At 44.8% G+C, this 13971-nt stretch overlaps 1 protein-coding gene across 1 annotated transcript in view; it reads left to right on the top strand.

Moving 5' to 3' along the window:
* Positions 1–13971, top strand: part of LOC106603982 (protein phosphatase Slingshot homolog 2) — a 65444-nt gene that overhangs the window by 24511 nt on the left and 26962 nt on the right. The window contains 3 exon segments of the mRNA XM_045713871.1: positions 1023–1087; positions 1529–1650; positions 1950–2015. Of these exon segments, the coding sequence (XP_045569827.1) occupies positions 1023–1087; positions 1529–1650; positions 1950–2015 (253 nt within the window).

The raw sequence follows: 13971 nt of genomic DNA, 5'->3' as shown, positions 1-13971 counted from the left end.
TTTAATGAGTTAGAACTGGAGAATCTCCCTAGTTCAGCTATTAATGAGATAGAACTGGAGAATCTCTCCCTAGTTCAGCTTTTAATGAGTTAGAACTGGAGAATCTCCCTAGTTCAGCTTTTAATGAGATAGAACTGGAGAATCTCCCTAGTTCAGCTTTTAATGAGATAGAACTGGAGAATCTCCCTAGTTCAGCTTTTAATGAGATAGAACTGGAGAATCTCCCTAGTTCTTCTATTAATGAGTTAGAACTGTAGAATCTCCCTAGTTCAGCTATTAATGAGTTAGAACTGGAGAATCTCCCTAGTTCAGCTTTTAATGAGATAGAACTGGAGAATCTCCCTAGTTCTTCTATTAATGAGTTAGAACTGTAGAATCTCCCTAGTTCAGCTATTAATGAGATAGAACTGGAGAATCTCCCTAGTTCAGCTATTAATGAGATAGAACTGGATAATCTCTCCCTAGTTCAGCTATTAATGAGATAGAACTGGAGAATCTCCCTAGTTCAGCTTTTAATGAGATAGAACTGGAGAATCTCCCTAGTTCAGCTTTTAATGAGATAGAACTGGAGAATCTCCCTAGTTCAGCTTTTAATGAGTTAGAACTGGAGAATCTCCCTAGTTCAGCTTTTAATGAGATAGAACTGGAGAATCTCCCTAGTTCAGCTATTAATGAGTTAGAACTGTAGAATCTCCCTAGTTCAGCTTTTAATGAGATAGAACTGCTGAAGGGGAGATGGGAACATGCCAGTGATGACACATTAGCGTGAGGAAATTAGCATTTACTATTGAGCAGATATGCTAATTATACTTTAAATGCCATAAGGATGCTAACAGGGGATCCTTATTGTTATGAGTACACACAGCAATGTTAACTATTTGTGTGTGTGTGTGTGTGTGTGTGTGTGTGTGTGTGTGTGTGTGTGTGTGTGTGTGTGTGTGTGTGTGTGTGTGTGTGTGTGTGTGTGTGTGTGTGTGTGTGTGTGTGTGTGTGTGTGTGTGTGTGTGTGTGTGTGTGTCCAGGTGACATCCAGCAGCACCTGCAGACCATGTTCACTCTCCTCCGACCAGAGGACAACATTAAACTGGTTAGGTCACGCACATACACACACACACACACAATCAATAGAAATACCTAGTTCTCTTCAATAGTCAATATCTGGTCTTCATCCCTCCCCCCTCTCCCCCTCTCCCTCTCTAACTCCTTTCTCCTCCCTCCCTCTCTCTCTCTCTCTCTCTCTCCCTCCATCCTCCCTCCACCCTCCCTCCCTCCCTCCCTCCCTCCCTCCCTCCCTCCCTCCCTCCCTCCCTCCCTCCCTCCCTCCCTCCCTCCCTCCCTCCCTCCCTCCCTCCCTCCCTCCCTCCCTCCCTCCCTCCCTCTCCTTTCCCTCCTTTCCCTCCCTCTACCTCCCTCTCCCTTTACCTCTCTCCCTCCTCTCTCTGCCTCTTCTCTCTCCCTCTTCTCTCTCCCTTTTCTCTCTCTCTCTACCTCCCTCCCTCTCTCCCTCCTCTCTCTCTCCTCCCTCTAGGCAGTCAGGTTGGAGAGTACCTCGTACCAGGGGACTCACTATATGGTGGTGATCTCCACTAATGGCCGTCAGGACACAGAGGAGAGCCTGGTGCTGGGCATGGACTGTAGCCCTGCAGACAGGTGTGTGTGTTTAGATGGTGCTGGGCATGGACTGTAGCCCTGCAGACAGGTGTGTGTGTTTAGATGGTGCTGGGCATGGACTGTAGCCCTGCAGACAGGTGTTTGTTTAGATGGTGCTGTTTAGATGTTGTGTAGTAACACATACTTATTGTGTGTGTGTGTGTGTGTGTGTGTGTGTGTGTGTGTGTGTGTGTGTGTGTGTGTGTGTGTGTGTGTGTGTGTGTGTGTGTGTGTGTGTGTGTGTGTGTGTGTGTGTGTGTGTGTGTGTGTGTGTGTGTGTGTGTGTGTGTGTGTTCCAGCTCGTGCTTGGTGGGGCTGGTTCTACCCCTATGGAGCGACTCAGTGATACACCTGGATGGAGACGGGTAAGAATGTCTCTCACACGTACGTACACACTATACTGAGAGGACAGACCAACACACTATACTGACAGGACAGACCAACACACTATACTGACAGGACAGACCAACACACTATACTGACAGGACAGACCAACACACTATACTGACAGGACAGACCAACACACTATACTGACAGGACAGACCAACACACTATACTGACAGACCAACACACTATACTGACAGACTGACACACTATACTGACAGGACAGACCAACACACTATACTGACAGACCAACAAACTATACTGACAGACCAACACACTATACTGACAGACCAACACACTATACTGACAGGACAGACCAACACACTATACTGACAGGACAGACCAACACACAATACTGACAGACCAACACACTATACTGACAGACCAACACACTATACTGACAGACCAACACACTATACTGACAGGAAAGACCAGCACACTATACTGACAGGACAGACCAACACACTATACTGACAGACCAACACACTATACTGACAGACCAACACACTATACTGACAGGACAGACCAACACACTATACTGACAGGACAGACCAACACACTATACTGAGAGGACAGACCAACACACTATACTGACAGGACAGACCAACACACTATACTGACAGGACAGACCAACACACTATACTGACAGACCAACACACTATACTGACAGACTGACACACTATACTGACAGGACAGACCAACACACTATACTGACAGACCAACAAACTATACTGACAGACCAACACACTATACTGACAGACCAACACACTATACTGACAGGACAGACCAACACACTATACTGACAGGACAGACCAACACACAATACTGACAGACCAACACACTATACTGACAGACCAACACACTATACTGACAGACCAACACACTATACTGACAGGAAAGACCAGCACACTATACTGACAGGACAGACCAACACACTATACTGACAGACCAACACACTATACTGACAGACCAACACACTATACTGACAGGACAGACCAACACACTATACTGACAGGACAGACCAACACACTATACTGACAGACCAACACACTATACTGACAGGACAGACCAACACACTATACTGACAGACCAACACACTATACTGACAGGACAGACCAACACACTATACTGACAGGACAGACCAACACACTACACTGACAGGACAGACCAACACACTATACTGACAGACCAACACACTATACTGACAGGACAGACCAACACACTATACTGACAGGACAGACCAACACACTATACTGACAGACCAACACACTATACTGACAGACCAACACACTATACTGACAGACCAACACACTATACTGACAGACCAGACCAACACACTATACTGACAGGACAGACCAACACACTATACTGACAGACCAACACACTATACTGACAGACCAACACACTATACTGACAGACCAACACACTATACTGACAGACCAACACACTATACTGACAGACCAACACACTATACTGACAGGACAACACACTATACTGACAGACCAACACACTATACTGACAGACCAGACCAACACACTATACTGACAGGACAGACCAACACTCTATACTGACAGGACAGACCAACACACTATACTGACAGACCAACACACTATACTGACAGACCAACACACTATACTGACAGGACAGACCAACACACTATACTGACAGACCAACACACTATACTGACAGGACAACACACTATACTGACAGACCAACACACTATACTGACAGGACAGACCAACACACTATACTGACAGGACAGACTAACACACTATACTGACAGGACAGACCAACACACTATACTGACAGACCAACACACTATACTGACAGACCAACACACTATACTGACAGGACAGACCAACACACTACACTGACAGGACAGACCAACACACTATACTGACAGACCAACACAATATACTGACAGGACAGACCAACACACTATACTGACAGACCAACACACTATACTGACAGGACAACACACTATACTGACAGACCAACACACTATACTGACAGACCAACACACTATACTGACAGACCAACACACTATACTGACAGGACAGACCAACACACTATACTGACAGACCAACACACTATACTGACAGGACAGACCAACACACTATACTGACAGGACAGACCAACACACTACACTGACAGGACAGACCAACACACTATACTGACAGACCAACACACTATACTGACAGACGACACACTATACGACAGGACAGACCAACACACTATACTGACAGACCAACACACTATACTGACAGACCAACACACTATACTGACAGACCAACACACTATACTGACAGGACAGACCAACACACTATACTGACAGGACAGACCAACACACAATACTGACAGACCAACACACTATACTGACAGACCAACACACTATACTGACAGACCAACACACTATACTGACAGGAAAGACCAGCACACTATACTGACAGGACAGACCAACACACTATACTGACAGACCAACACACTATACTGACAGACCAACACACTATACTGACAGGACAGACCAACACACTATACTGACAGGACAGACCAACACACTATACTGACAGACCAACACACTATACTGACAGGACAGACCAACACACTATACTGACAGACCAACACACTATACTGACAGGACAGACCAACACACTATACTGACAGGACAGACCAACACACTACACTGACAGGACAGACCAACACACTATACTGACAGACCAACACACTATACTGACAGGACAGACCAACACACTATACTGACAGGACAGACCAACACACTATACTGACAGACCAACACACTATACTGACAGACCAACACACTATACTGACAGACCAACACACTATACTGACAGACCAGACCAACACACTATACTGACAGGACAGACCAACACACTATACTGACAGACCAACACACTATACTGACAGACCAACACACTATACTGACAGACCAACACACTATACTGACAGACCAACACACTATACTGACAGACCAACACACTATACTGACAGGACAACACACTATACTGACAGACCAACACACTATACTGACAGACCAGACCAACACACTATACTGACAGGACAGACCAACACTCTATACTGACAGGACAGACCAACACACTATACTGACAGACCAACACACTATACTGACAGACCAACACACTATACTGACAGGACAGACCAACACACTATACTGACAGACCAACACACTATACTGACAGGACAACACACTATATTGACAGACCAACACACTATACTGACAGGACAGACCAACACACTATACTGACAGGACAGACTAACACACTATACTGACAGGACAGACCAACACACTATACTGACAGACCAACACACTATACTGACAGACCAACACACTATACTGACAGGACAGACCAACACACTACACTGACAGGACAGACCAACACACTATACTGACAGACCAACACAATATACTGACAGGACAGACCAACACACTATACTGACAGACCAACACACTATACTGACAGGACAACACACTATACTGACAGACCAACACACTATACTGACAGACCAACACACTATACTGACAGACCAACACCCTATACTGACAGGACAGACCAACACACTATACTGACAGACCAACACACTATACTGACAGGACAGACCAACACACTATACTGACAGACCAACACACTATATTGACAGGACAGACCAACACACTATACTGACAGACCAACACACTATACTGACAGGACAGACCAACACACTATACTGACAGGACAGAACAACACACTATACTGACAGGACAGACCAACACACTATACTGACAGACCAACACACTATACTGACAGGACAACACACTATACTGACAGACCAACACACTATACTGACAGACCAGACCAACACACTATACTGACAGGACAGACCAACACTCTATACTGACAGGACAGACCAACACACTATACTGACAGACCAACACACTATACTGACAGACCAACACACTATACTGACAGGACAGACCAACACACTATACTGACAGACCAACACACTATACTGACAGGACAACACACTATATTGGCAGACCGACTCACTATACTGACAGAACATACCAACACACTATACTGACAGGACAGACTAACACACTATACAGACAGGACAGACCAACACACTATACTGACAGACCAACACACTATACTGACAGACCAACACACTATACTGACAGGACAACACACTATACTGACAGACCAACACACTATACTGACAGACCAGACCAACACACTATACTGACAGGACAGACCAACACTCTATACTGACAGGACAGACCAACACACTATACTGACAGACCAACACACTATACTGACAGACCAACACACTATACTGACAGGACAGACCAACACACTATACTGACAGACCAACACACTATACTGACAGGACAACACACTATATTGACAGACCAACACACTATACTGACAGGACAGACCAACACACTATACTGACAGGACAGACTAACACACTATACTGACAGGACAGACCAACACACTATACTGACAGACCAACACACTATACTGACAGACCAACACACTATACTGACAGGACAGACCAACACACTACACTGACAGGACAGACCAACACACTATACTGACAGACCAACACAATATACTGACAGGACAGACCAACACACTATACTGACAGACCAACACACTATACTGACAGGACAACACACTATACTGACAGACCAACACACTATACTGACAGACCAACACACTATACTGACAGACCAACACCCTATACTGACAGGACAGACCAACACACTATACTGACAGACCAACACACTATACTGACAGGACAGACCAACACACTATACTGACAGACCAACACACTATATTGACAGGACAGACCAACACACTATACTGACAGACCAACACACTATACTGACAGGACAGACCAACACACTATACTGACAGGACAGAACAACACACTATACTGACAGGACAGACCAACACACTATACTGACAGACCAACACACTATACTGACAGGACAACACACTATACTGACAGACCAACACACTATACTGACAGACCAGACCAACACACTATACTGACAGGACAGACCAACACACTATACTGACAGGACAGACCAACACACTATACTGACAGACCAACACACTATACTGACAGACCAACACACTATACTGACAGGACAGACCAACACACTATACTGACAGACCAACACACTATACTGACAGGACAACACACTATATTGACAGACCAACACACTATACTGACAGGACAGACCAACACACTATACTGACAGACCAACACACTATACTGACAGGACAACACACTATATTGGCAGACCGACTCACTATACTGACAGAACATACCAACACACTATACTGACAGGACAGACTAACACACTATACTGACAGGACAGACCAACACACTATACTGACAGACCAACACACTATACTGACAGACCAACACACTATACTGACAGGACAACACACTATACTGACAGACCAACACACTATACTGACAGACCAGACCAACACACTATACTGACAGGACAGACCAACACTCTATACTGACAGGACAGACCAACACACTATACTGACAGACCAACACACTATACTGACAGACCAACACACTATACTGACAGGACAGACCAACACACTATACTGACAGACCAACACACTATACTGACAGGACAACACACTATATTGACAGACCAACACACTATACTGACAGGACAGACCAACACACTATACTGACAGGACAGACCAACACACTATACTGACAGGACAGACCAACACACTATACTGACAGACCAACACACTATACTGACAGACCAACACACTATACTGACAGGACAGACCAACACACTACACTGACAGGACAGACCAACACACTATACTGACAGACCAACACAATATACTGACAGGACAGACCAACACACTATACTGACAGACCAACACACTATACTGACAGGACAACACACTATACTGACAGACCAACACACTATACTGACAGACCAACACACTATACTGACAGACCAACACCCTATACTGACAGGACAGACCAACACACTATACTGACAGACCAACACACTATACTGACAGGACAGACCAACACACTATACTGACAGACCAACACACTATATTGACAGGACAGACCAACACACTATACTGACAGACCAACACACTATACTGACAGGACAGACCAACACACTATACTGACAGGACAGAACAACACACTATACTGACAGGACAGACCAACACACTATACTGACAGACCAACACACTATACTGACAGGACAACACACTATACTGACAGACCAACACACTATACTGACAGACCAGACCAACACACTATACTGACAGGACAGACCAACACTCTATACTGACAGGACAGACCAACACACTATACTGACAGACCAACACACTATACTGACAGACCAACACACTATACTGACAGGACAGACCAACACACTATACTGACAGACCAACACACTATACTGACAGGACAACACACTATACTGACAGACCAACACACTATACTGACAGGACAGACCAACACACTATACTGACAGGACAGACTAACACACTATACTGACAGGACAGACCAACACACTATACTGACAGACCAACACACTATACTGACAGACCAACACACTATACTGACAGGACAGACCAACACACTATACTGACAGGACAGACCAACACACTACACTGACAGGACAGACCAACACACTATACTGACAGACCAACACAATATACTGACAGGACAGACCAACACACTATACTGACAGACCAACACACTATACTGACAGGACAACACACTATACTGACAGACCAACACACTATACTGACAGACCAACACACTATACTGACAGACCAACACACTATACTGACAGGACAGACCAACACACTATACTGACAGACCAACACACTATACTGACAGGACAGACCAACACAATATACTGACAGGACAGACCAACACACTATACTGACAGACCAACACACTATACTGACAGACCAACACCCTATACTGACAGGACAGACCAACACACTATACTGACAGACCAACACACTATACTGACAGGACAGACCAACACACTATACTGACAGACCAACACACTATATTGACAGGACAGACCAACACACTATACTGACAGACCAACACACTATACTGACAGACCAACACACTATACTGACAGACCAACACACTATACTGACAGGACAGACCAACACACTATACTGACAGGACAGACCAACACACTATACTGACAGGACAGACCAACACACTATACTGACAGACCAACACACTACACTGACAGGACAGACCAACACACTATACTGACAGGACAGACCAACACACTATACTGACAGGACAGACCAACACACTATACTGACAGACCAACACACTATACTGACAGACCAACACACTATACTGACAGACCAACACACTATACTGACAGACCAACACACTACACTGACAGCACAGACCAACACACTATACTGACAGGACAGACCAACACACTATACTGACAGGACAGACCAACACACTATACTGACAGACCAACACACTATACTGACAGACCAACACACTATACTGACAGACCAACACACTATACTGACAGGAAAGACCAGCACACTATACTGACAGGACAGACCAACACACTATACTGACAGACCAACACACTATACTGACAGACCAACACACTATACTGACAGGACAGACCAACACACTATACTGACAGGACAGACCAACACACTATACTGACAGACCAACACACTATACTGACAGGACAGACCAACACACTATACTGACAGACCAACACACTATACTGACAGGACAGACCAACACACTATACTGACAGGACAGACCAACACAGTACACTGACAGGACAGACCAACACACTATACTGACAGACCAACACACTATACTGACAGGACAGACCAACACACTATACTGACATGACAGACCAACACACTATACTGACAGACCAACACACTATACTGACAGACCAACACACTATACTGACAGACCAACACACTATACTGACAGACCAGACCAACACACTATACTGACAGGACAGACCAACACACTATACTGACAGACCAACACACTATACTGACAGACCAACACACTATACTGACAGACCAACACACTATACTGACAGACCAACACACTATACTGACAGACCAACACACTATACTGACAGGACAACACACTATACTGACAGACCAACACACTATACTGACAGACCAGACCAACACACTATACTGACAGGACAGACCAACACTCTATACTGACAGGACAGACCAACACACTATACTGACAGACCAACACACTATACTGACAGACCAACACACTATACTGACAGGACAGACCAACACACTATACTGACAGACCAACACACTATACTTACAGGACAACACACTATATTGACAGACCAACACACTATACTGACAGGACAGACCAACACACTATACTGACAGGACAGACTAACACACTATACTGACAGGACAGACCAACACACTATACTGACAGACCAACACACTATACTGACAGACCAACACACTATACTGACAGGACAGACCAACACACTATACTGACAGGACAGACCAACACACTACACTGACAGGACAGACCAACACACTATACTGACAGACCAACACAATATACTGACAGGACAGACCAACACACTATACTGACAGACCAACACACTATACTGACAGGACAACACACTATACTGACAGACCAACACACTATACTGACAGACCAACACACTATACTGACAGACCAACACCCTATACTGACAGGACAGACCAACACACTATACTGACAGACCAACACACTATACTGACAGGACAGACCAACACACTATACTGACAGACCAACACACTATATTGACAGGACAGACCAACACACTATACTGACAGACCAACACACTATACTGACAGGACAGACCAACACACTATACTGACAGGCAGACCAACACACTATACTGACAGGACAGACCAACACACTATACTGACAGACCAACACACTATACTGACAGGACAACACACTATACTGACAGACCAACACACTATACTGACAGACCAGACCAACACACTATACTGACAGGACAGACCAACACTCTATACTGACAGGACAGACCAACACACTATACTGACAGACCAACACACTATACTGACAGACCAACACACTATACTGACAGGACAGACCAACACACTATACTGACAGACCAACACACTATACTGACAGGACCAACACACTATACTGACAGACCAACACACTATACTGACAGGACAGACCAACACACTATACTGACAGGACAGACCAACACACTATACTGACAGGACAGACCAACACACTATACTGACAGGACAGACCAACACACTATACTGACAGACCAACACACTATACTGACAGACCAACACACTATACTGACAGGACAGACCAACACACTATACTGACAGACCAACACACTATACTGACAGGACAACACACTATATTGACAGACCAACACACTATACTGACAGGACAGACCAACACACTATACTGACAGGACAGACCAACACACTATACTGACAGGACAGACCAACACACTATACTGACAGACCAACACACTATACTGACAGACCAACACACTATACTGACAGGACAGACCAACACACTATACTGACAGGACAGACCAACACACTATACTGACAGGACAGACCAACACACTATACTGACAGACCAACACACTATACTGACAGGACAGACCAACACACTATACTGACAGACCAACACACTATACTGACAGGACGACAACACACTATACTGACAGACCAACACACTATACTGACAGACCAACACACTATACTGACAGACCAACACACTATACTGACAGGACAGACCAACACACTATACTGACAGACCAACACACTATACTGACAGGACAGACCAACACACTATACTGACAGACCAACACACTATACTGACAGGACAGACCAACACACTATACTGACAGACCAACACACTATACTGACAGACCAACACACTATACTGACAGGACAGACCAACACACTATACTGACAGGACAGACCAACACACTATACTGACAGGACAGACCAACACACTATACTGACAGACCAACACACTATACTGACAGACCAACACACTATACTGACAGGACAGACCAACACACTATACTGACAGGACAGACCAACACACTACACTGACAGGACAGACCAACACACTATACTGACAGACCAACACACTATACTGACAGGACAGACCAACACACTATACTGACAGACCAACACACTATACTGACAGACCAACACCCTATACTGACAGGACAGACCAACACACTATACTGACAGACCAACACACTATACTGACAGGACAGACCAACACACTATACTGACAGACCAACACACTATATTGACAGGACAGACCAACACACTATACTGACAGACCAACACACTATACTGACAGACCAACACACTATACTGACAGACCAACACACTATACTGACAGGACAGACCAACACACTATACTGACAGACCAACACACTATACTGACAGGACAGACCAACACACTATACTGACAGACCAACACACTACACTGACAGGACAGACCAACACACTATACTGACAGGACAGACCAACACACTATACTGACAGGACAGACCAACACACTATACTGACAGACCAACACACTATACTGACAGACCAACACACTATACTGACAGACCAACACACTATACTGACAGACCAACACACTACACTGACAGCACAGACCAACACACTATACTGACAGGACAGACCAACACACTATACTGACAGGACAGACCAACACACTATACTGACAGACCAACACACTATACTGACAGACCAACACACTATACTGACAGACCAACACACTATACTGACAGGACAGACCAACACACTATACTGACAGACCAACACAATATACTGACAGACCAACACACTATACTGACAGACCAACACACTATACTGACAGGACAGACCAACACACTATACTGACAGGACAGACCAACACACTACACTGACAGGACAGACCAACACACTATACTGACAGACCAACACACTATACTGACAGACCAACACACTATACTGACAGGACAGACCAACACACTATACTGACAGGACAGACCAACACACTATACTGACAGATCAACACACTATACTGACAGGACAGACCAACACACTATACTGACAGACCAACACACTATACTGACAGACCAACACACTATACTGACAGACCAACACACTATACTGACAGACCAGACCAACACACTATACTGACAGGACAGACCAACACACTATACTGACAGACCAACACACTATACTGACAGACCAACACACTATACTGACAGGACAACACACTATATTGACAGACCAACACACTATACTGACAGGACAGACCAACACACTATACTGACAGGACAGACCAACACACTATACTGACAGACCAACACACTATACTGACAGGACAGACCAACACACTATACTGACAGACCAACACACTATACTGACAGACCAACACACTATACTGACAGGACAGACCAACACACTATACTGACAGGACAGACCAACACACTATACTGACAGGACAGACCAACACACTATACTGACAGACCAACACACTATACTGACAGACCAACACACTATACTGACAGGACAGACCAACACACTATACTGACAGGACAGACCAACACACTACACTGACAGGACAGACCAACACACTATACTGACAGACCAACACAATATACTGACAGGACAGACCAACACACTATACTGACAGACCAACACACTATACTGACAGGCCAACACACTATACTGACAGGACAACACACTATACTGACAGACCAACACACTATACTGACAGGACAGACCAACACACTATACTGACAGACCAACACACTATACTGACAGACCAACA

This window comes from Salmo salar, unplaced genomic scaffold (genome assembly GCF_905237065.1).
Source record: "Salmo salar unplaced genomic scaffold, Ssal_v3.1, whole genome shotgun sequence".
Lineage (NCBI taxonomy): Eukaryota > Metazoa > Chordata > Actinopteri > Salmoniformes > Salmonidae > Salmo > Salmo salar.
Note: the sequence above shows the minus strand (reverse complement) of the source record. Positions and strands in the feature narration are given on the sequence as shown.